General features: G+C 35.2%; 1 protein-coding gene across 3 annotated transcripts in view; it reads left to right on the top strand.

Annotated features, from left to right (window-relative positions):
• The first annotated feature begins 10,092 nt into the window (after positions 1–10,092).
• Positions 10,093–27,085, top strand: part of LOC120325707 (AMP deaminase 2-like) — a 28,768-nt gene continuing 11,775 nt past the window's right edge. The window contains exons 1-9 of one of the 3 annotated variants that reach the window (XM_078111384.1): positions 10,093–10,269; positions 11,313–11,366; positions 19,478–19,562; positions 19,641–19,713; positions 20,215–20,348; positions 24,515–24,688; positions 25,030–25,053; positions 26,288–26,384; positions 26,731–26,853. In XM_078111384.1, coding sequence (XP_077967510.1) covers positions 10,242–10,269; positions 11,313–11,366; positions 19,478–19,562; positions 19,641–19,713; positions 20,215–20,348; positions 24,515–24,688; positions 25,030–25,053; positions 26,288–26,384; positions 26,731–26,853 — 792 coding nt within the window. In that variant the 5' untranslated portion in view covers positions 10,093–10,241. The remainder of the gene's footprint in view (positions 10,270–11,312; positions 11,367–19,477; positions 19,563–19,640; positions 19,714–20,214; positions 20,349–24,514; positions 24,689–25,029; positions 25,054–26,287; positions 26,385–26,730; positions 26,854–27,085) is intronic. The other 2 variants (XM_039391816.2, XM_078111385.1) reach the window with 2 other exon arrangements.

The raw sequence follows: 27,085 nt of genomic DNA, 5'->3' as shown, positions 1-27,085 counted from the left end.
GACTTCAATCCATATCGGTGACCGGGGATGTTATTCAGCACGTGCTTTGTACAAATGATCAACTTGGATCGCTAACAAAAAACACCGCGCCGTGTATCGTTACGTACCAATAACCTTTCGATGTCATTCTCTTGCGTATTAGAAATGAACTTGGATCGCTAACAAAAAACACCGCGCCGTGTATCGTTACGTAACAATAACCTTTCGATGTCATTCTCTTGCGTATTAGAATGCCATTTTACTACTCATATATCGGGTACCTAGGCCGCTTTGCTTGGACGCGGAGCTTGCGCGTCACTAAACCGATCCCTTGAATTCCGCGAAAATCACCTCACGGCTCTCTTTTTTTTTTTTTTTTTTTATTAGTTACCGAATTAGATCAAGATTATTAATCATTATTTAGAATTTTGATCATCATGGTTTTAATTACCACCATTTGAAAAAGTCATTATATATACGAATTATAAAATCATACAATACCAATTGATCAATCAAATATATATACATATTACATCCATGTCCATTTGAAGTTCAGTATAGTTGATGCGTGTCATTTTATTAATTTATAATTATTTTACCATCAGTAATTAATTTGCATGGAAAAATAAAAGTTTTCAATAAATTAGATAGGAATAAGAAAAACTTCCATACCATGATTATAGGGTTTTTCTACTTTCTATCCATGTTGATGATATACAATAAATACAATGGGTACCTTTGGAATTTAAATGAAATAACACTATATACATATTTAGAGCATAACAGATTTATCAAATAATACATCAATGGTTTAGTCGCTTATTATTTTCGATTTTGTTCCTTCCCCCATATATTTGATGGCAGCTTTCAGCTTGCATTTGAAAATTGTTCGCATGGTTGATTGGTAAGTATGCCTTTCTTCAAATATAATATAATTTCGAAAATCCCATATTGTAGGGTGACCATACGTCCTCATTTTGGAGGATTTGTCCTCCTTTTTCGTTGAAAAAAATTTGCGTCCTCCGAGGACGCTCTAAAATGTCAAAATGTCCTACTTCTTCACGGGATAAAAAATTTAAAATTGCCTTTTGATATGGTAAGAAAATTTTGAAGTAAGTAGATACTTGTAATATCATTATACATATGACAAGCAATGCATTGCGTTGTGATAGCATACACACTCTCATTGAATGCATACTCGTTTATAACGTAAAAATCGTTTTGTTCTGCTATTATTTTTTATGTCATTTCACGTTGTATTTCACAAGTTTTGATTTTGGCAGAAAATTACGTCAGCAGATCCAATAAATTATGCCGGAAAGAAATACCTTTATTACTCAGGAACTAAGGAAAAAGTATCCATGCTTTAGAAAAGGTAAACTGATAGCGAAGCGGAGTGCATTACTTACGGCAGGCCTGCCCAACCTTTTTCGTCTCGCGGGCCACTTTCACGTGACAAAATCGGTCGCGGGCCGCAAACCTTTGTAACCAACAATTAACAAGAAAAGTCCTGATTTTGGTGTAGGTAATTACATAATACATAAAAGGCGAGTTTATTAACATGAAATCAATCAAATTAATAATTGCTTACTGGTTACTGGGTGGGCTGGCAAATTATTCGAATAGCGGTTTACTATTCGAATATCTGGTAAACGGGGCGTGGACACAACACTCTCGGGCGACCGAATCAAAGAATCAACATCACACAACACACTTGTTGTTTTTTGGCGACCACGCAAAAAAAACACACATCACGTCAAATTGAGTGTTATATTTGCGTTATAGTGTTTTTATTCATTCATTTTCAGTAGCTACGATACTGCTTTAAATGTTTAAATGAGCATAATGTGCGTCAATGTCGCGGCAACATCAAGTTTTAGTGGGCCGTTTCGTAAAATTTGAAACACCAATACAAGTATTTAATGAAGTAACATAATGAAGATTTCTGAACGAATAGTCGATATACTGATTTGTGACTAATAAGTAGCAATGCCATTACGTCAATTTCATCAGAATTATTGACGAATACGCAGTGACAACATTTCCAAAATTTTATTTAACGCGAACATAACATGAACAAAAGTACAAACATAAAAAGACAACGAGTCCGGGGACCAGTACCCAAGATATTGTTGACTTTTTATTTTACGTTGGCGATAAAGACGATCAAAGCCGACCCGAAAGAAAGCAATCAGAATGAAATTAATTTGCAAACTTAGGCTCCAAGTCCATTCCTAAATTTGCGCTCAGCGTTTGTTCCCAATGATCGCACAATATCTTTATAGTTCGTCGAACAGAGTGCAGAGTTTTGCGAGAAAAAAAATGACGTTGATGTCCACCAGGGTGCAAGACTTGACACATACCTAATAATAAAAACCGGCATTTGAACGTAGATAGATGGCAGGAATATTTACACCAAAATCACGAAAGATACTTATGTATAGTAAAATGTATGTAAAAATTTCAAAAGTCTGTTTACAAACTTTATGGGGCGGGCCGCAAAAAACACTTCGGCGGGCCGCGGGTAGGGCAGCCTTGACTTACAGCTATGACACTTTCGTTTCTGTGGCGAATAACGGCAAGCTTAGCAACAGTTGCACATGAGAGTTCAAGCATAAAACAGTTGTTAGAGAAGAATCATCATCGGCGAAAGAGGTGGATTTTTTTTTGCGCCTGCAACTCATATTGGAGAAAATGTTGCTGTTGCCGGAGATAGAATGACGTTACATTATGTAAAACATCACCAGAGTTACAGTTCTAACAATTGTATAGGTCAAATCTAATAAAGAAGGTTTCCCCAGATTTAAATATTCAAAAAAATATTCTTGTGCTGGGACGAAAGCTTAAGCATTTTCTATTTTTCTGTTTGTGATAAAACAAACTATGCTGCCTGACTGTTTGACTGCAACCACAACGGCCGAAAGAACCATTTGAGTTTGTTTTCTATTTGAGTCTGCTGCCAATGTATTCACTAAATTTGATTGGCACTTTTTGCAGCCAGTTCTACGAAGTCGACAATATTCACGAAGGAACTGCCAAATACTCATGACAAATAAATTGATTGAATGTTTTTTTCCAACATTGTCGTTGCTTTTATATTTAATCCTAGAGAATTCAGCATATATATATATATATATAATGTATATCTCAGGCACAGAAATGTGGTTCTACCAAACAACGTGTTCTCCTTTTAAGGTTTGAAAATATGGTCACCATACCATATTGCCCCTTTTGCACACGCAATGATCAGTCCTAATATTGGTTTTACATTTTGTAGGAAAATTATACTTTTAATAACCCTTTTTTACCCTCACGGCTCTTGCTGAGAAACAGAAACGACAAATTTGAGGAGTCGTATTTGGGCATTGTTTCAATTCTTAGTTTTGCATAAAGGGCATCAACGCCGTTTCGAAAAGTTAAAAATGTCAAACAAGGTAACAAATTATTGTGCGGAATTTTTCCAAGGAATTAATATTTTACCAGTAGAATTGCCATTATTGCCGAGTTATTAAATCATCATTCGGACTCAGGGTTTTTATTTAGTATTTAATACGGAAATAAACAGGCACAATGGACCTTTCCCCGACCTTTGACCCCTGAAAAATTCTTCCTATACTTTACCATTGCAAAAATTTCAGGGCTATTTCAAGAGTGCTTTTGCGAGTTGGCGCCTGTAAAATGAGGTATGTGTTTCAAACCATCAAAATGTTTCATCGCATACAACAAACTGTTTTTTAAAAGTACCGGTAAAGAATTTTAGCCTAGTCTATCACAGCTATTTCTACACTAATTTTTCATTACTGCAATTAAATTAAAACTCCTAGGAAGACAGAGTGATCATTGAATTATCTGATTTATATTTAAGTTTTCGAAACACAACTGAAAACTAACGAATAGAGTTCAAAAGCGCGAAAACGAGGTAATGTTTATGACCACGCTTGAAAACCTGTCTGAGTGAGAAAAGTGTCTGAGCGGATGCGAAAAGGGAGCATTGTTACGTCACTTTTTGCATCTTGCTGATTGGCCAATGTCACGAAGTAAACAAGGAAGTCGATGCTCGGGGAATGGTCCATAAAAGAGTAAAATCATAAGAAGGTTAACTATCGTCTTCATAAATATCCGCATTCCGTTGTCAGAAATATTAACATTGTTTACTTAAAATTGTGACTGTTATTAATTTGCAAACGGTGACGAGAAAGATCAGAGCCGGCGCAAAAAATAAAAATCGGAATAAAATCCCGAATTCACACCTTAAATACGGACGCTCTTTCCTCGAACATGCATTAATTCCTTCCAAGCCCCCACAAAACTCGAGGCGCAGTTTTTACCACTTCATGGCAGCTCCTGCCATGAACGAACCGCGGCAGCTCTTGCCATGGTTTTATAGCGCTATTCAGTATTCAGTAATCAGTATTAACGGTATATTCACAAATTAATGTACCAGATTTAAATTTATCATGCGGAATTATATCTACTTAAACCCTAACCCTAACCCCAAATCCATCAAAACTGTATCTATAAGAAAAACTTCCCCAATATTTGTCACCATAAGGGACAGCCCTGTCTTTACGGCCCACCTGCCGTGGTTACGGCAGCAAAATTTTACCTGCCATTGATTTTCAATTTGCTGCCGCGGTAACGACAGCTCGTCATTGGTTTGTGGCAGCTAAAAATTCAGTAGCCGCGCCGCATACGACTGCCTTCGATTACAATAGAAAATGAAATAAATATAAAATGTTTCAAATCCAAACGTTGACGGCGGCGCTAGGATTTGTGCGCCATGTTCGGTATTCTTACAAACACAAAAGACGATAATCGAAGTTCGCGATATTTGAATAATAAATTCAAATTGGACATCCGGGCCTCAAGCACTGCATTAAATTAATAACTAATATATATAAACAAATGTCATTACACGCGATTTTTGTTTTTACGTTAGTCAAAGCAATATTTTTAAGAAAAGAATTCTAGTAAGTTGGATTTTTCGTATCCAGAGCCTTTCGTGGGTAGAGTTTCTACTGTAATTGCAAGCACAAAAATTGTTTCTTTTTGTTATTGATATTACGGCATTGTTCGGGTTCCTGGCAGAAATGTTGATCTAAAAAAAGTGTGATCGAAATTTATTGTCACATCGACGTTAAACGAAGTCAGTGAATTCGGCAAGGAGATTGAAATTGCTCGCTCGTTCCAGATTAATTAAACTAAAAGCTTGTTTCGCGGGAACATTCTTCGAAATTGGCACTTCACCGCGGGCCGCACAATTTTTCTTTGCGTGCCGCAGTTTGCACATCCCTTACTTAAACAAAAAAATCTTGAACTTCTGCTTGTGCATGATTGTTCCCGAAAAATTCAAGAATCTAGGGCGATTTGAACAATAGTTGTGTGTTCTATACATTCCTATATAGCAGGGATGGCGAACCTTTTTCAATGAATGGGTCAAAAATTATATTTTTATCGCGGAACAGAAGAGAGTGGTCACAGATATTTAATCAATGTTTGTATCTATAAAAACTTCTGAAACAAATCATGATACAGCGGTTGTTAATGTTGGTGTAGTTTAGGGCTTTACTTATACAGCACTTGTATCATGGACTTTTTATGGCACTCGAATTTATGAAATTAGAGTACGCATATGAATTACGTTTAGGATGATGCGGAAAATTATTTCAAGGTTCCAAAGAGTTTGGAGGGAATTCCACTCTGATAGTGTTATATTTTTCTATCAGCTTTAACCATATTAAAAGCCATTTTACACTGCCCCATTGTTATTTTAGATTTTTATTTCAAGTCTGAAAGATTTTGTATTCTCAACATCCTTGTAGGCGAGAAACTAATAAAATGCAAAGTAGCATCTAGTTCTCGTATATCCCCTAAAACTGTCGGCAGATGCACTTCTGAAAGAGACAAAACGTTGCGAGAAATGAACATCAATTGCATTATTATGTCATAAACGATGTCAGAGCCAATAGCTGAATAACGGCACGCAACGGTGCAGACATGCGTCCAAGATTATGGGTTTTGAAAATTAACATACCGAAAAAATTAACAATTTGAATATAAGCGATCGCAGTCCTGACTGCCCAACTGACGGTACATTATAATAGTTTAGTTATTGTTAGATTAATTAGAGGCCGGTTTTATCACTGATATGTTAGCATTTTATTCGTGCCTTAGCGGGTCACGAATAAAACGCGGTGGGTCACTTTGTGACCCGCGGGTCAGTGGCTCGCCATCCCTGCTATATAGTATAGAATAGATTTAGTTCAAAATGACCTCCTGGTCAATAGGGACGGCGGTTCAAATCCAATGAATGAGATGCCCATTCGACGTTAAACTTCCTGATGGCCAGACTCTCTGAGATCGCTCTCTCAGTCAGTAAAGGGCGTCATTTGATATGTAGGGGATTGTTGACAGTTGACGTGCTGAGAGGCGGACGTATTTTCTCTTCTCTCGCTTGTACAATTAATGAGTTGCTGAAGCGCCGCTAGTCTAGCTGACTTTGTTATCTCAATACTGTATCAGCATATCGTTGCAAATAGTCGATTTCGCCATTTAACGTTTTATAGCAAGTCAGTCTACACCCAATAAAATGGCAGAAGTACAAGGAATTAGTTCAGTCTCCATAGACACCAGCATCCTGCAAAAACTGAACACCATTCAAATGAAACAGAAATCTCTCGAAGATAGATTTCTGACGGAAGCAAGTCAATCTCCTAAATCAAAGCGAAGAAGCGGAGCATCTTCTACGTCAATTACATCAGTGGTTCTCAACCTTTTTCAGTTCGCGGACCGGTAAAATTTCAAAACAAATTTTGCGGACCGGCGGACCTTCAAAATTAACCAAAAATGTCATGAACACAAACAGTGCCGGATTATGACCCTTTGGTGCCCTAAGCACTGAAGACTTTGGTGCCCCCTCATGTGTAATTTATATTATATAAACAAAAAACCACATAGGTGTATTATCTATTGAAAATAATCACAACCAACAATAAATAAAACGAATTTTACGAACATTTTTAGGTTTTTTAACTGTTATATAGAACCGATATATATCGGGCGATTACTGCTGATAAATCGGTTGAGCTCTCTAATCCTGAGGGAGTGTGGCGATGAAGGTTCATGCGTCTAGTTTCTCGACATTAATCAAAATACCAAAAGATACAAGTCACAACTATAGTTTGAATTTTACCGGCACCTAGTAGTCTACCTTAGGGTGGTCCAAGGTTGCTAAGTTGAAAGACCGCAAAAACTTTTGAGGTCTCGCGGGCCACAGTCGGAGAAAACCCAAAAGTGATTGAAATATCGCGAGTTTACTTACTTTGAATTCAATGAACAACGAGAGTTTACCGTTCTAATCAGACTATTATTATGTTGCATGGGTGGCGTTCTTTTGAAGAAGATATATATATCTTCAGTTATTTTAAAATTAATTTCCGTTGTATTTCCCGCATCTCGCGTTCGGGTTTGTAATGTCGCTTCAAATTATATACTTTCGTGACAGATATTACTTGAAAACAAACAGACACTGTGGTTTACCGTTGTGGTGGGTAAGGGAATACGTTTCCTTCCGCGTCACCCTTCTTTTAACATTCATTTTATTACGAATTGTTATATTTGAGTAATTTAAAAACTTGCAGCGCGGGCAAGCTTGGTGCCATCGTCAAATACCAACCAAGTTCGTCTAAGTTGATACACGAAACCCAGCTAAAAAAAAACTTGTATTGCGCGGCAGAGGAGTGTTTTTAGTAAAATAAAGGCACAAAACGTTACAAAAAGGGGTTTGAGTCTGGGTATCCCAACCCCAGTTGGAATAGCTAAAAAAAACTCAAAAACTTTCTGCTATATTAGATACAAATATACGCTAAAATTGGTCTGTGGGCCGCACGGAATGTATCCGCATGACAGGGTTTGGGCCACCCTGGTCTACCTTGTCAAAACCCAATTTAGTGTGACCATTACACTGTAAACCAGCGTTTCCCAACCTTTTTTGGTCGCGGACTATTTTATCACCGGTGAAAACCTTTGCGGGCTCAAGGTGCGTTTATTGCAATCGTACTCTGTGGGAAGAAGTAATAAAACCAAACACAACAGAATTGTAACGGCACAGTTTTCAATCCATGACAACGACGAGAATTTAAAATGTCTTTCTATTTTATTTTAATTTTGTTCATGGTAACTCGTGGGTGAGTCGACGGGTTACGACAAGATGAAAGCATTACTTCTTTATGCCACGGCGATCTGCGAACATAATGATGTGAGAATATATTGCCCGATTATATTTAGTTTTGATACATAATTTTTTTGCGATCTTGCGAATTTGTTATCGCCGTTAGAAAAATCCGGTCTATATCCTTGAAATCATATACACTTGCAATTCCAATATGCTTGACTTGTGCATTCCCAGTGAATTGCTATTGTTTTCTCATTGTGAATTTGGAGATTACTTTTTTTTTTTTTTCTGTTTGCAATCCTTCGCTATAATCACCAATTAAATGTTACATATCGTGTGTTGTACTTTGCTGCTCTAAACATGATATTTCATAAGCAACTTTAACTCTCTATTTTTATATTTGATTACTACAGTATTTTAAATGCTCATATTTAAAGTGTCCCAAATCATGTTATAAAATGTTGCATTCTTCATTTTTTTTATTTCATAAGGCTAATATGCCAAGCTTATATTGCATTCATGATACTTACTCTGTAAAATGATTTCATATAATTTTACGTATTCGATTATGACTATTAAATGTACACATTCAAATTGTCCCAAATCGTGTTATAAAATGTTACATTCTTCATTTTATTAAGTCAATATGCCAAGCTAATAGCTCATTTCCCAAATAATTTGTATCTGAGTGCCTGGACTCCCAATCTATTTCGTTTCGATCATTTTTATATTTTTGAAATTTAATTGATAATGAAAAATGGTAATTACATGTAAATATTGTATATAGTAATCGAAAATATGAGGTATTGATATATTGACACTGAACCTGTTATTTTTTTTTATGCTTATTTAATTGAATTGGGTGGCAACTGACTTTGATGACCCCCAAAGGTCGTATCGTTGCTTCCCAGTCATATACTAAAAACATCTGTTTATTTGATATTTATATATGTATGTATGTACATATTGTTTTCTTGGTTTGACAAAACGAAATAAACTCTCTCTCTCTCTAGAGAGAACTTACCTTTGGAGAAAAAGGGACTTCCCAAGAGAGTCTGGATTTCATTGCTCTTTTTCCACGAGATATCGGGCGTGCAATCACGGATCCCTGCGTGAAGACCCAGAAATCACAGCGTGTAATCAGTGACCGCGGAACACCAAACGGCTTGCGAGCGATGCGTTTGCATGTGTCAAAGGTCAATTAATCGACACAAACAGTTACAGTTACAGAACGCGATAAACAGTTTCGCACAGAAACAAAAACGAAAGGCTTCACGTTCCAAGTAACACCCATTTAGTCGGTAATCGACAGGGGGTTTGGCGTGTTCGTGGAGGCCCAGAAAAAAAAATCCTAGTACTGAAACTTTGCGGTATAAGTATAATATAATCATGCACAAACAGAAAGGTACGGTACCATACCGGGGTCTCGTGTAGTTTCGTACCTAACGTACTTCTAGTGGGCGTGGCATAACAATTTTTTGATATGTCAATCCTAACCCCCATCTGATTACGCCATCCAAAAATTAAATCACTACGACATCACAATCACGTCATAGAGCTTGCCAAACATACGTACAATCGACCGAAATGGCATTGGCGCCGACGATAAAGAACTGACTGACGTTATCGGTTTCTCTCATATTGGAATCGTTGCGACGAGAGAACTAACTGTTCGATTTCGGGTGCTCGTTTGCGCGTCTTGGATGGCAGTTCGTATAGTTTGAAGGGCTGTATTACGTCATTGTGACGTCGTAATGACGTAATTATTGGATGGTGTAGTCAGGTGGGGGTTAGGATTGATACGTGAAAAAATTGTCATGCTACGCCCACTAGAAGTATGTTAGGTAGGAAACTACATGAGACCCCCATACCGGTACGGCGGTACCGTACCGTAATCTTCTGATATTATTATTTCATTGACTTAACCTACTTCTGTACTTACAGACTTATGTATTAGCATACCGTACTACCGGTACCAGTACTAGGTCATAAAACAGTATTCTGGTTAACTGGCAGAGACAATTTTTTGAAGCTGCAGATCTTCAAAGATTTATCTGTGCTGTCCACTGTAACGTTATACAATATTGCAATGTCCTCTAATGTGGAGAAACCTATAGGTGAGGAATTCAGCAATTAGAATGGTATAATTCTGTAATTATATTCGTCAATTCACAATCAGTCAATACAAATTCAGGAATTAAATATGTTTGTATGACCCATCTTGGCATTTGTGTGATTGAGTATTTTTAATTCTGTAATTACAGTTACATGGTCTCGTGCGGTGGTTTCTACATTCATCAGACATTAGCATTCTATTACAAACTAAAAATGACAAACTTTTTGAGACGATGAAGATATCTGAGGGCCACTTATAGTATCTACTGGCTACTGATGTTTGACGCCATCAAAAATATTGGTTGTCTGGTTCAAAGTCAGAATTAACATGATACCTTTGCTTTCAGTCTCTCAGGTGCAAAAAAAGCTGTTAAATAGGTGCTACATCATACTGGTTTTACATAGTTTACCAAACATGTTTTAGAGGGCACTGTGATGTCAACTCAAATTCTCAGGTTTAAAAATCCAAACATTCTAAAAAACTGAAATATTTTGGCAATTATATCATATAATTAGATTTTTAAAGTCAGTGCACCGGATTTTACTCACCTTCAATAAATCAAAATAATTAGAATTGAAAGGAATTATATTCAAATACAATAAACATAAAATGATCTGCCATTCGTCTACTTAATCACAGCATATCAGAAGCTTATATATGCTCATCTTTTTGGAGAAACAGACCATCTGAGGCAAAAAAGTTTCTTCTAATATCATTTTGTGGGTTCTATTGATGTTAAATAATTTATTAATTTAGTTGATGTAAATTTATTTCATCCATGTTATCTATGCCTATAATATATTAGCGTGAATGCCAATACCTAGTGTATTCTTAAATGTAACAATCATCGTCCATATTCTTAACCTGTAAAAATATTATTTAATAATGTTTCAACTTTTGAACTATAACTGCATTCTTTGTGTATAATATATTGAATGCGAGGTTTCTCTTAACATATCTGGCATGTGTTTTTTATTTAGGTTCGTTGCACTAGGCTGAAGGTTATGTACACTCGTTTTCAATTTGCTTTAATTTATATTTCAGAAAAACAACAAAGGCCAGCTACTCTTACACCAGCTGATGCAATGAAAGAACCAAGTAAGATATTTTTTAGTGTTTATTTATTATAAGGGTTTAGTTTTGTGGCTGCGGTTGTATAGTGAATATTAGGGTGTTGAGACTTAACTAGGATGTCATCATAGGTGATAATCTTGAGCTCACTACCTCACTCAGGGTGATGTATTAGGTAGACAATCCCGAACTCAAAAAATTTCGTACCTCTCAAGCTATAGTACATCCTTATCAAGCAGTGGCTGCTTATGCAGAGCAAAAGGCGTATAAATATGTTGCATAAAAATGCTGAAGAAATTTTTCTGTGCAGAAAAAATGCTTCAGGACCTCAATAATTTGATTAATTTCCAAAGCTAGTTTCGAGCCATAGTTCATCTTATGTTTATCATTTTATTCCATATTGACATTCCAGATATCTTGCTATTCAATTACCACAAATGTCATTGAAACATGACTTATACTCTTATTTATACCAAGCTAACACACCTTGATATATCAGATATTGAATTGGTTTGATATCCACACAGCACAGCACACACATCTAGAATTGAGGTTTATTGCCTATTTCAATTGAGGTTTCCTATTTCAACATCAACTCAATATTTATGTTCATAGTGTGTTGGCATGCTGCAATTCTCATTTAATGTATAATGCGATTTTATCATTAATTTTGAATCAAAAAGCATGCTTACAGTTAAAATAGAAGCGCCAGGATAGATATTTTTTAGGCTTTATTGGTGTTATGATTTTCTGTATTGATATGAGATCTACTTACATCCGGACCCATTAGGTTTATTGCCTGTTTATTCTGTTTCTGACTAGCAATCCTGCCAGTTAGAACTGAAGTGATAAATATCAAAAGAATCTGTTACACATTGCAATTCCTATTTCAATGATTTCTGTCTCAATAATCTCACGGAAAGTGAAAATTGATGGATCGAGGTTTTTCGAAAAAATCTTACATTTGTACAATGATTGTGGTTGTAGATCAGGGCTCTGCAACCTACGGCCCGCGGAGTAATATAATTCGGCCCGCAACGCTTCACTGAATTATAGTAACAAAACAGCCGTTTTTAACGATTATATTCTCCACGTCACAGAATTTATTGTGTGAGGCATGTGTCGAATAAATTATATTATAATCAACAAGTATAAAATTGTCAATTACTCGTTTAATGAGCCTATAATTTAATTATAATTAGACAAATGGCAACAAAACGAATAAAAGTTGAGGGTTCAATTGCGCCGAAAATATTCAAATGGATTTTTTTGAGATGCGCAATGAGGAAATAAATCTATATTCCATTCTATAGAAGTATCACTGCTTGATTTTTATAATAAAAAAGTATCATTCGTTCGGTTTTCAACTTTCTAAAAATATATGCGGCCCGCCAATGACTTGCAACCCTTAATTTTGGCCCGCGAGCGACAAAAGGTTGCCGGCCCCTGTTGTAGATCATATTTGAGTTTTGTTTTCTGAGTACATAGTCTGGATTAAGTATGCCAAATGTGATATTGTAAATAAATTAGAAAACATTGCCTCTATGAAATAATTTATATTATCCCTATTTATTAATAAACTAGTTTAAAGTTCGATTCAAAGCTCATTTATACAAAATTTGAATACCTATTCTCAGATACCTGTCCTATTTAAAAGAAAATTAGGTGGGTATGTGTTTATTGTGAACACCCGACTATGTTCTTCAGTTGCTATTTTGTTCGAGTTTTTGTCGGAAGGAATTTGGATAATGTTACCAAACAGTCATAGTTGGAATGGTCTGATATGTCTGTTGTTAGTTACCGGGCACTGCAGGCAACCTGCATTAGATACACACACACTAGATGTCCCTCCTGTACCGATAAAAAAATAACGTTCACATCACTTATTATCTGGTAACATAGCTATCTATTCTCATATATGACTCGGATTGGCAACAGAGGGAGAGGCCGTGCGCGGTTGGCCAGTTGCTAATAAAGCCGTATATTCGGGTTTGTTATCTTCCCGTATAGATATGAAAAATATCATTTCTATTGATTTGCTGTTATTTTCGTGCCGAAGATGCAACTAGAATTTAATGCAATACCATATTAGTGGTTTTCTGATTTTAATTAGGTTTTTAGTAAATAGTGGAAAAGTCTCTCACTAGCGGTTATTACGGTATATTGTAAGCGGAACAATTCCGACGTCATTATTTTTATCAATTTTGTATGTTTATATCAGCGCAAAGAAAATTAGTTAGAAAAAAACTGTTGTTGGAAAAAGTGTTTTTAAACGCCACACGTACGTCACTGCCTGATGCATTTAAGGGCTATAACAAAGCAATATTTATATTGATTTTCTATCAATTCCACTGCTAGTTCATACACTCAGACAAATTACCGATAGTATGCGCATGCAGTCAAAGGGGCCATGCTTAATTTAATCTTATGCGGTCCATGTGGCTGGCATCGTATCATGTTCTATTTCATGTTACGAAACGTAAATGCCTGTATTTTTTTGATCGATTTTTAGTCCTTGCGCTCTTCGATCGATTTCTTCACTTCACAATGTACACAGTCACCAATAACTTTAGACGGAGTATGTCAATAAGGCATGGTTAGAGTTATGGCGCGCTTTTGAAGATTATTACATTTAGTTAGAGTTATAAAATAACGCTTAATTTAATGGTAGCCGTGACAATCAAAAAGAGTTTAAGTAAGGAGCATATAACTTAAAACGGGGTAAACTAAATCCGAATAACATTAAATTTTGTATTTGGGACTTAGTTATATTTCCAACTAACTATCTAAGTTCCAAATACTTTCCTGTAATAGTGTGATAAGTATTAGTATAAATTTATTTCGACCTTTCGACCTCATAATCAGCCTAACAGTTTATAAAATGATTGATAAAAGCAAATATATAAACACTGATTATGAAATCACGAGAGCAAACAAAACCTTAGATAAGGTTTAAAACATACAGAGTATAAGATGAGGGGTTTTGCCAAGAAGAATGGGTACGTGTTCACTCACCTGAGTGAGTGATAATAATATATATTATGGTTTCCGAAATTAAAGTATTTGATTAATTTCGGCTATTGCCATAGAATTCTGAATCTGGATTTTATCGAAATGGGAACCGTGGACTCCGTGAAACATTCCGTATTCAGCCAAGCGTTGTTTACTGCGTGTTATTGAGTTGCGTGCGGAATGATTTCATCTACATGCGCAATAACGATTACTTCTTTCATTGTGATATCCTTCTATGAACGGTGGATTGCCGCTAAGAGCTCTTCTTGGTGATTTCAACAGTCTAGTGGCTTGAGTTGAACTGAACAATGATTGTTGATCACGATTGAGTTCTTCCGAAAAGTAGCTTTGTTTTGATTAGTGTTGTATTGTGGTGTAATTTTCTCCTTAATACAGGTAGTGCCAACAAATGATGTAACAGAAGTTGAACTCAAACTCTCTCATGTATGTCATAGAATTGAGCAGATTTTTAAAAAAGGTTTATTTGAGTGGATTAAATATAGGTATTTGCTGTGGTTATGTTTTCAGTTTGTAAGTAGTACCCATTCGCCCTGGCCTCCCACATGCAGTGTACGCCGTATACAACATTCACCTTTGCATATTGTTCTTTGAATTTGTCCCATAAATCTACCATACCTTGAGGTATCACTAACGATTCCCTATAGATTTGGCCAATTGATATCATTTGATGAAGTAGCGCTTTATTTCAGTGTTATTTCGCTTAAAATAACAGAAATCCCTGGGCGTCAATATCAATATAATTTTGAAAACAATTGCGATTTCAATTCTAGGTTTCGGTTGTAGGTGACATATTTTGACTTTGCTTTGAATGAATCCTTAGAAATGCTGATTCGATATAAAATCAGATTATTATGTACATAATTTGCCTTCGAGTCGCTTTATTTATATTCTGTCGTCGCTAATCATCGCAGGTTTCCTTCGCCTGAGTCATATGTTGTTCAATTCTCTTTGTCCTCGACTGCTCGCATCCTATGTTTATATTTTACATCTTGAAGCGATGCTGACATTTAATTTGCACGCTAAGTGATTTATAATACTCGACAAAGACAGGTTTGCCGTATGCTATGCTGTTTTAGTTTGTAGCGTGATGCAGGGTAGATTGATCAATAGCACAACCACTTTTAATCGTGTTAGTATTATGAGATTGCTAGTCAATAATTTCGCTGTAAAATTTGAGGTCTGTCGCGGAATGTTTTTCTCAAGTCTGAATTATCATATAAGCATCTTTTTAACTTGGCTGCTACAACGCGACGTTTGTCAATATTTGATAACACATTGATATTTTCTGTCGATGACATAATGCTACATTTTGCTGCATAATTTGCACTCTGCTGATATTGCACATAAGCGATTACTAATTGGTTTGGAGGTATGCGAGTCAAGAAGTGGTGTGATTTCGACATAATTTTCTGTTTGTTTACCTGGTGGCGACACTCGTATCCGTATCCTCTTTGAGCATCAGTATATGACGCTCTATGTGTATTGTCCGAAATAGTATTTACCGCGAACGATATTGCGACAAACAAAGAGAGAATACAGCAGCTCACTCGAGTTAAAAAGTAATTAGTTCGTGGTAGGTACGCCAACAGTTCGTCTTTTTTCATACAATAGAGCATATTACGCCAGTTAAAATTATCGTCTTGTTGGGGTATGACATCGCTATTTTTCTGAATTGAAATACAACTGTTATCGGCGTGACTAGAGTTACCTTACACGATTTTGATTCAGTCTATGTCTGATCGTCGAATCACCAAATTTTGTTAGGAATGTTAGGAACTCGTTGATTTTTGTGATATTGATTTAAAACTGGATTCACCAAATTCACGTTTGCACATATCATTTGTTTATTATTAAATTCGCTGGCTATTTTCCGAATGCGGGAACGCCCGCCTAAGTAATTCGAATAATTGATGTTTTCTTATTCTCCCACGTAATCGTTGTCGCAAATCGTTTATGTTCAAATAGTGTATCACAGAAAACATTCTTGTTCTGATTACCAATCATAATATTTTCGAATAAGCAAAGGCGTGGCCCGTGTCTTTTGTTTGACTAAGTTCCCGCGATATCAGCAAATGGTATTGAAGAATTTTCTCATATTACAGTATTAATTTCGACAAATATTTACAATTACATTATGATTGTGCAATATGCATGCGTTTATTTTGAACTATATTTATTTGTACTTTATACAGTCAGAACTCATTCGGTTAGTTTTATTTTACGAAATTGCAGTCCGCATAGTTACCGCACCAAAGACACGCACTTATAATTTTCCTAAATGTTTATCGTATTTACCGTCAATAAGTTTATTTGTAGCTCTGAATCATATCGTTTAGGGGTACAAGCAGATGCTATCACGTGGTTATATTTAGTCCAGCTATTAATCATAACATCTTAACCATCGCTGGCTTTGTTTTTTAATGCTGTTCATCCATCGACATTTGACGGCCACCCTTTTCATTTATTTATTTTTTTGAATGTAGTTTTTTTGTTATTTCCGAAACATTTCCTAACTTAGATTTTGAAAAAAAAAATTTGACATTGTTTGTCGTTAATCAGGCGTTTGGACGCTGTTTTAATAACACGATGATTTATCACGTAAGTTATTATTCATTTTTTCCGTGTTGCTAACTCTTTTCAATTATTGTAAAACCATTGCTAATTGATTTATTACCTCTGCTGTCTGATAAAACAACAATAAGATCCATTGCAAACGTCGTAATAATTAACAATGCGCTGTAATTACGAGGACGATTTAAACCAACCCTGTACTTAAGTTATTTTGACTTGTTGAGTTGGCGAAAAAAGACATTTTTGCAGTCGATATTTCTTGTTAGATCGATTCCAACTGTTTTGTTTGTCTAGATTTTGTTGCGAAGAAACATCTATTGCAAGGTTATAAAGAATTTTACTCAAGCCGCATTGCCGTTTAATTGGTGTATATGGTGAAATATTTATAAGAATATAGTAGGACAGTAGGTGGATGATTTTTATGGATGCCTGAAAAGGGGTACAAAAAGAATTAGGAATCGATTTTAGTTAGACGAATATGAGTAGAAACTTGGAGCTTGACTTTATATTGTTATTCCTAAAATACCCCCTGTACCTTGTTTACTATGACTGAAAGTGGACCTATGAATGGTTTTGCTATTTTGTTGTTGTTGTATTTTTATTCCTAGTGTCATAGAAAAATGCTTTTCTCATTAGCTACTGGACCAATTTTTATTGAAGTTTTCAGTGGTTAGAGACTGTATTTTTTGTCAGGAGGGCTTTGATATTATTTAATTCAAAAATTTCTCTGTCTCTCAGAGCTTCGGTTTTTTGTGTGCGATTACGTCATCAAAAATTGCGCACTTCGTAGCGGTTCCGCGTTTGTGTTAGTCGTGACAACTGCGGTACTCGAAGTCTACTGTGACAGATTGCTCACCCGCACTACTTTTGATCTTGGTGTCCATATATTTGAGCAACGCGCTCTTGAAGTTTGGACACGTTTGTTCAAGATTGAAGTTTTCCTGAAAGATTGAAATTGCAATAAAAATAAATTATTGGACACGTTTAGTGGCCATAACGATCGTTTCAATATTATGTTGTTGTTGTTCTTTGACACGTTTTTAAAAAGTCGCTTTTCTCTTCGAATACTGGACCAATTGCTTTGAAATTTTCAGTGGTTAAAGATTAATTTTTTCGCTAGAAGGCTATTACTTTTATTTATTTCAAAATTTTGCGTGAATTCTATGAAATTTGATATTTCGTCTAAAATTTTGCTGTATTATTTTTTATCCATGGGAACACGGATTTTAGTCAGTGTCATGACTGGCTGTACGTTTTAATTCTGCAAAATTCTTGCTACTGGAAATTCAGAACTTTTTTGAGGGTACCGGTAGCGTCAAAGGTACCGGTAAAGACTGATTCGCTCTGGTCTAACGTGTCCATATATTTGTGCGTAGCTCTCTTGTTTACTTGATAAATATTCTGTATCTATTGGCGAATTCTATTTTTGAAGATAGATTTATTTTCGTAATGCTCAAAATACGAGGTATAGGTAGTGATTAATTTGTCCAATGATGTCTCAATATTATAATATAATGTAAAAAGGAAGGCTATTATGGTCCACAACATCGCAATTACATTTATGGGTAGGTTTTAAATACCCTATGCAAAACGTGAGAACAAAATTACTGTATGTACTGTATTGCTGTAATATACATTAAATAAAATGCAATGTGTTGATCGAGTACAAAGCGCTAGAAATCATAAGACATTGTTTCCATCTAAATACCATTTTCGCTATTTACTTGCAACAATATTGAATTGCCTTCAATGCACCAGCTGAAGCGTTGCAAGTTATTACAAACTAAACGCCGTTATTTGTGCCGAAAAGCAATAATCCTGTTATTGACTGATTGCTATTATTGCTTATTAAATATCGGCTACGTTGTTCAGAGCTATAAATATACTCAAAATAGACGCTGGGTAAATTCTATTGATATTTTAATGGCTTTGATACATTGAAGATGGCCAGTTTATCGTCAGCCCATCCCTCATATATGGTGCATTAGAGTCGTTAAAATGCCAGTCCCAGATACCTGTTTTAACTATGGAGAAAGGAATTGTCGAGTTCACAACTAGATTGATTGACGCCAGCCTCTAAAAGCCAATTTATATATCGATTGGCTCAAATGAACATTCAGATACGACTACGTCCTTTCGAAATTATCGGCGCTGTGACATTTTTAGTCAAATATACAGATCTTATCATGAGATGTTGATAACATAGTGATGTGCAAGATAGTATCATAAGGTGGCTAATAAGTGCTTTGTTGAGTTTTTTAGTCACGCGATATGAACGACAGTGGGAAATCGGAATACGGTTTACAACCTGATTTTAGAAAAAAAATCTTTGGACTATATTAGACCATCTCATACATCGCTTTGCGTTCATTTTGTTTCCTAACATAAATCTCTGGATTCTTCTGTATATATGTAGCTAAATTAAGTTTGTGTGGGACGATTTTATAATACTTTTCGTTCATTGCAATGTGGTTTTCTATTTATGCATATTTTCAGTCTTTATTGTTCTATTTATGACTATAATTTACTACAAGGTGAAAGACCGCCGGTTCGTTCACCGCTACGCGAGCAAACTTCGACTACAAATAACGTTAGTGGAGCTACTTCACCAAGTAAGGGGTGAGTATTATTTGCGAATAATTGTGCTTTAATAATTGTGAATTGCATCATGTACTATTCACATATATATTTTTTTAGACATTCACGAAGACGCCTAGGTTCAAATAAATACAGCCCAGACATGAATGAAAAAATTGATAAACTTGCGGAGGTAAGATTACAATATTGTTTATTATATGAATATAAATTTTTGTTGTGTTTTATCTCTGACGCCTTTTTTAGTATTTGAATGTAAATGTGTTTTCACGATATCAGTGAAAAAAGTTAGAATTGTATTACCTTTAATACAAAACCACGACTACATTAAATTAAAGTACTCCACTGGGCATGCATATTTGAATAAACACGCTGGCCTTTTATTTCTATTATTATTTTTGTAATAGTTAAATTTAATAATGTATACCCAAAATTAGGGCAGGACCTACCCTTTGTTCGTTGCTTATTCGGTGGGATTTGAAAGATTGTATTTTAGTTGATCATTTTAAATTTTGCTCATAAAGGACGCGGAAAAAGTTGTACCGATTTATCGTATATTAATCAGCAAGTTTTATACAATTAAATATCCCATCTTACGGTTGTTTTTCAAATTGTTACCAATGTAAAAATTTAATGTTTGATTGCTAAATTGTGCGACGTACAACTTATTCCTCAGCAACTGTTCACGGAAGATATATCAGGATGTGGGGATCTCGGTACTTCTTGCGAACTTTCTGATGAAATTCCCATCATACAAATGCAGGCGAAGAGTCACTTGGTTGACAGACAAGTTTCACAGGATATCGCACAGTAAGTGGTATTCGTGTTCTAGTGCTGTTCACCGCCGAACCACTGTTGTAAAGGGCGGTTATATTTGGTAAACACTCTCGGGCATTAAATACCTATTATTAGATTTGTACCGATTATAAGCTGACGCTATTTTTCCCTGTGATTTTTCAGTTTTTTCGATCATGCGTATATGTAATATATGCGTATTTTGTTTCACGTTTGGGGTCTTTAACCGTATATGTAAAAGCAAAATATATTCTCTGAACACACAATAATCATGTAGAATGATGTCAAATGACAACGAAATCAAATCATAAGCCGTCGCTATTTTTCACTGTGATTTTCGGTTGTTTTGACCATGCGAAATTTTAGTTCCGATATCCCTAGCTAGTCTAATAGGATAGCGATATATATTTATCGCTGTTTATCTTGCCGTCAAATTGCTCATTAAATAACGAGCAATCTCGACCGTTATATGTAATATATGAATAGATCTAAACATAATTTATGGGATCCGCAAACGTAAAGGAGAGGGTGAGAAAATATTTCGATTTTTATTTCTTCAAAGATTGACGAACATACACGATTTACAACACTAATAAGTCACTATGTAATAAGTCCTTACAAATTGTGCCACACCCCAAACTCACCTCGGTAGAAATAATATTAACACATTCATAGCTACAGTGAAATAATATATGTTTCCACACGGATTTGTCTGTCCAAGAGTTGTTGAAAAATTAATATCATAATGTATAACAGTGTCATAAGCGAATATCAATCCAATTTGCTTCACTGATTTCAATCAATGTCATAAAAATTATCGAACGAGGCATTATAGATCGAAAGCATATACAACTCGCGTTCACTTGGTATATTAAGAGAATATTCCAATGCAGTGCGGTATTTGTATGTCGTTAGTTCGGTAGATAGAATGATAGGGTTCGCACCTCGCTTTTTGAATGTAACCTTCTCGTCTACTTGAATTCGACGGTTTTTTCTTTATGCGACCAAGGTGTGCGCTTCAAATCGTTTTTAAGCATGCGGGTAGACTTATATTGTTCAACGTTGTCGTCTTTAAATTAATTTTGTCAGAGGCGCTCTTACTAACGCTACATTGCACATGATTAATGTGATGTTAAGCTGCATTATGGCAAATTACTTTTCAACTCTGATTTATGTCTTTTCAATACTGTCTTAAATATTCTGATGAGCTCCTTGACGTAACGCATTTACGAGAAATATAGATTCCGCTCGGGTTTCGGATTATATTTCAATAATTCACTACAACATCATTTAATAAAGTATAATTGTTCATTGGGATGGAATGCATATTTAAAAACTCGTTGCTGATGTCTATTGGTTACTACAGAATCGAGGGTGTTTTTATCATCTTGCCGGCGCGCGCGAAGTGAGTTTGAGTCAAGTTTAGATCACGAATGCTTAAGTTATAGTAGGTAAATGGAGGTTTTTCGCAGGAAAAGTTTTATCTTTTATCCAATATGGTAAATATTGCGATTTGCGTATAGAAAAAATTAAAAAAATTCGAACGAATAGATTTGACGAAATCGGCGAATCGGGTCAACGTCTTTCGGAATGTATAGGAGTTGTGGGATCTTTTGCAGAGATCTTCCGCGCCACTGATGTGAAAATGTGAGATTTGAGAAAAACATCCCGTCATGTTTTAAAATAAAAAATTAGTAATTGTCTAGTTAAGGTTAGTGTTCGGGCTAGGGATGATTTGAAAATTTAAATATCCAGTAAATCTGTATTTCTAACCCTGACTGTAGAATTACGACTCTTTTTTTGCGAGCGGTGGCGGTTTTATCGTGAGGGCTCTCTTCAAAAGATCCGAGTTGTGCTGCGAAGTACGATTTTGACAAAACAACAAAAGCCGATGTTTTTTTTAGTTAAAGTACGTCATTACCCATCACATGAGATCACATACCGTATTTGTGGTTTACTTATAAATAAATCCTTCTTGGGTATTGTGACTTCCTAGTTCCAACCTAGCAATTTCTGCTTGCGCACATCCTTGTTCGGAGTGGAAAGAGAATATAATGTCGAATAAAAAAGATCTATAACTAATAATCGCTAACGGTTAAAAATTATCGTATTTCTTAATGATGTATTACAACTACAAGTCAAACTTTTTGACATATCCGCCCTAAAATTTATTATCACGTTCGCTGAATAAAAAAAATGTTATTTTCCTCGCACTTACATACAAATTTTGAGCTATTATTAATCACACGTTATAAATTTCTACGGTCCCTCGTCATTGCTTCGTCACATCGGTTTTCGTTCTAATTGATTATTTAGTGTCACGTTGATTCGACGGGATAAGAGAACAAAGAAATTTAAAACAATTTCGTGCACGAATCAACAATTTTATTACCGAAATTTGTTGTTAGTTGTTACCTAGATGCCGTAATTGCAAAATTTAAAATGTTCTCACCCTTCAGGCGGTTTTAAATTAAAAGATTTGAGCTTTAATGAGTTGTTATTGACCTCAGCGTATATTGTAACTATGTTGCATTGCTCGTTTTGCCATTCAAGTTCGTACGACACGCCCACCACCCGCCCCTTTTGTCGTATGTTTGATTTTACCTCGTGAGACGCGTCGCAAGTTATTGCAATAACATTTTTTCGGTTGCTTTTTTGTGCGGAATTAATGGAAAGTTGTAGAAGGACGGTTATTAATATTGACCACGATTTTAACATACCAGTCTACACGACCCTATCACGATCCGAATCGCCTACTTTCGCGGGTTCAGATCGGATCTATAAATAAGTACTAGGCGCCGAAGGCTTTTATCTTGTTATTAATTATATATTGTCAGTTGATGTATTGGGAATTTATGACATGTTATTGTGACATAACTATACCGTAGACTGGCGGTGACGGCGGGATTAGTCTGCATTATATCGCCGTACATATTGCGAGAGTCGACTCAATAACATTAATAATATTGAGGTATGAAAACAATCAAAAGCAGTGGTGTCACATTACATAACAACTGGCGGAATGATTTGAAAATCGAGTCCAATCATTATTTTGTGTTATTCTAAAATCATCCGACAAGGGGTGTATCAATTTTTACTACTCGGAACCAAACCATTTCTGATTTGATTTCATCGGATTTGTCACTTTTGGAAATTCAGTAAAATTAACTCGTTTTACATAACAGTCCAGACATAATATCCCATTACACTTATTACAATTTGTTAATTTTAAACACAAAATGTACCTCCAGTTTAAATGAGTAATTGCAAAATTCAAAAAAATATACACAGATGTTCTGTTAAATTCTGAAAACGCAATAAATGTGAATAATTTTGTTATTACTACAAAAAAATAAAAGTTAGGTGAAGTGGACAAAATTGGTTTAAATAGGTTAACATGCCCAATCAGCCGAAAAGATAAAAAATGGAAAGGGAAACAAGCATTCAGTAAATATTAGAAATCAAATATTTGCAATGCAAAACTTAGGTCAGCGGAATCTAGCACTAATTATGGGGCTAAACCTCACTGAAAAGAGATTTTATCATTAAGTGAATTTATAATGGTAAACTTTAGATCGTTATGTGCCCTTTCAATATATTAAAGTACCACTTTTCATCTTTAATGGGTACCTTTTTAGTACATGCATCTAGTAAGGACTGTTATTAAATGACTTTAGAAATTAAATGAAGATAAGAGACCTGCGATTTAATATGCATCTTGCAATTATTGATGCATAAAATATTGAAAACAAGTGATTAAAAAATCAATTGTGTTTGTAGAAATTGCCCTGAAGTTTTAATGTCCAGGCACAACATAAATTTATTTTAGATCTGTATTTTGCTCATGTTACATGATTTTTTAAATTGTTTCACCGATATTCGAACATCGAAATCTTCGGCCTATTATAAGCACTTTTGTCAGAAAGGATTTTTCTAGCTTATCTTGCTTCCGTAGATAAATGTGTAAAGTGTGTGATGTGCTTTTATTTACCTTGTAGTAGCGAGTTTACTAATTTAGTGTTTCACTTCTATGTGCATTGTGTTTGTTCATCTCCGATCTTCTTAACAACCTCTGTCGTTTGTGATCCATCCTGTGCAACCTTCATTCATTCACCTTCATAAAATCTACATCCAAATCAATGATGGTTTGGTCATTGCATCACAAATTACTATGCAAATAGTGGGAGCAAGAAATCACGTTGGAAAACGAGCCGAATAGCTGCTATCATGGAAATGACGAAATTGAAAACGAAAGATAGTGGAGATGTCCTTGAACCTCCTCCTCCTGTCCCAATTAACCGTTCTCGACCGTCTTTATCTACTCTTCACCATCTTCCGATGCCTGTATTGAAAGAGTGAGTATTTTTTTTTTTGACTCATCGAGACAAGATAAAGTTGTCTGAAAAAAATTTAATTTTTTTTTATAAAATTTCAATAGAATTTGAACTGTTAGAATAGGATTTTTCAAATTTATCGAGGGCTGAGGAAAGCCGACAAGACTTGATATTACGAACCAAGGTTTTTCATCCAGTTACCAAACCATGTTGGGTATGGGAATAGTTAACCAGTTATTTGTTCCTGATTCATGTTTTTTTTTTACATGAATAGCGTCAAATTATATAATTGTGTTATTATTATCTGTCCATATTTAAATGTAGTATATTTGTATCACTGTCTAACCGAACTTTTTTCTCAGGTCGTGGAGTTTTCATGACTCAAGGTTAGATTCAGATTTCAACACCAGTCGACAAGTTTTTGGGTTTTCTAGTTTGATGCATTTGACTTTGCAACATATGCATGCTCGATGCAATTTAGACCGAATGATAACATGCTTTCTTGGCTTTTCATTCCATTCATTTATGACATCACAATAGTTCACTATAGCACTATAACTCCCACATTGGGTTACCATTGCCATTAGCTACATAATATGTAAAACTCATGCATATTGCGCTGTATTTAGACCACATGACTAGAAATTGGCTTCCAATTATATAACTATAACCAAGTACGTTATCAAATATTTGTCAATGATTTATGGAAAATGGAGTTTATTTTGAGCACTGTATACTGTTTGGCTTCATACAAAATTGATGACTTGGATTCTAAATTGAAGTGAAATAATAAACATGCATTCAAATATGATTCCTATATAAAATGTCATTTGCATAAATGTGAATGGCATTTTATTCAAAGCTTAGTAGATAGTGTGAAATTTTTATAATATATCTAACATTTTAAGAATCTTTTAAAGTAATTTTTGAGAGATTGCTTGTGAGGTTTAATGTAATTCATTTTATACAGTAACTCCAATCATTTTCCTAACATAGTTCTGTGTTTTACTGGATTTTAAATTTAGATTTTGTTGATTGAAGTAGAAAAATCATCTTTCCCATTTTGAAGTAGTTTTTTAAAATAATCACTATAGCTTTAAACAAAAATCTATTTCGTAGTACTTTTTTATTGGAAATCTTATGTATGCATTCTGCCTATTGACTGATTAGACGACTGCAAATGTTAGACGACTCGATATTGCCAGTTTTTGAATCTTGAATATCTCACTCTCTCTGCTCAAATATATATATCGGTACTCCCGAAGTATGTGAACCAAGATGGCGGACACCAGAACGTAGTATGTGTACCAGGTTAGGGTTAGGCCATAATTTTATTCCAATTTTCCTTATTTTAGTTCTCTTTGAGTTTGGGGACTAGCTGAGTGACTCCCGTAGTATTTGTACCTGGAATTATGGCCTAACCCTAACTTGGTACACATACTACGTTCCGGTGTCCACCATCTTGGTTCACATACTTTGGGAGTACCTATATAGGCCTATCTATGTTTTATATCAGTTCCCATGCCATAATTGAAACTAAAATTCTTTGCAGATAAGTAAGTAGAATTATAAAATAAGTACTCCTGTATACATATCTGAAGCTTATTCTTATTGCTTTAGTAAAAGGGGTCAAAGTTCAGGAGAGCTGGGTGACCAGGAAGAAGACGATGAAGATCAGTTTCACAGAATTAGAGTATCAGGAGTGGAATATGCTGGGGTAGGTTCAGGGTAAAAAGTCAACCAATTGAACTATTTGTCAAAACTATATAATACTATTATCAAAAAAATCCATGATTATCTTAAAAGTCACGGGGGTCACAGGGGACCACGAAAGCAGCGACAGCTAATGCGTACTCAGGTTGACCTGTATCGGAAATACATGTAAATGCCTTTAAGACTATTGAGCACTATTATTATTACCAAAACAATAAAAAGTATATGTACTGCAAAGAACAATTTTGAAAATAAAAATTTATTTCCTTGGATTTTGATTCTAATTCTTTCGTAATATTTTGCTATGTGAATGATTATAAGAAATTGGATAATTGTATCTCTGTTTACAGGTTCCTATGCAGGATCTTGAGGAAGCATCGGAAAGTCTTACAGAAGCTTTATTTATCCGAGAGAAATATATGAAGCAAGCTTTACAGAGTGTTCATCGCACAACCGCACGATATATGAGAATGGTAATGCAATGCTTCATTTATCAGCCAAACTCTTAGACCAAAAACGCCATTTCTGTTTTTGTCTTTTGTGGGTATTAAAATTAGGAAATTGTAAAGTGAATCAAATAGTTTTGTAGATTTGTTTTGTTGGCAAAATTAGTCGGTGAAACTGAAACGAGAATATCGGTTGGGAACCGAAGACTTATCGATCGATAGTTAGGGGATCCCCCAAAACAGAAACTGCAGTTTCGAT

The sequence above is a fragment of the Styela clava genome, chromosome 4 (genome assembly GCF_964204865.1).
Source record: "Styela clava chromosome 4, kaStyClav1.hap1.2, whole genome shotgun sequence".
Classification (NCBI taxonomy): Eukaryota; Metazoa; Chordata; class Ascidiacea; order Stolidobranchia; family Styelidae; genus Styela; species Styela clava.
The sequence above is the reverse complement of the archived record's forward strand: the minus strand, read 5'-3'. Positions and strand labels throughout refer to the sequence as shown.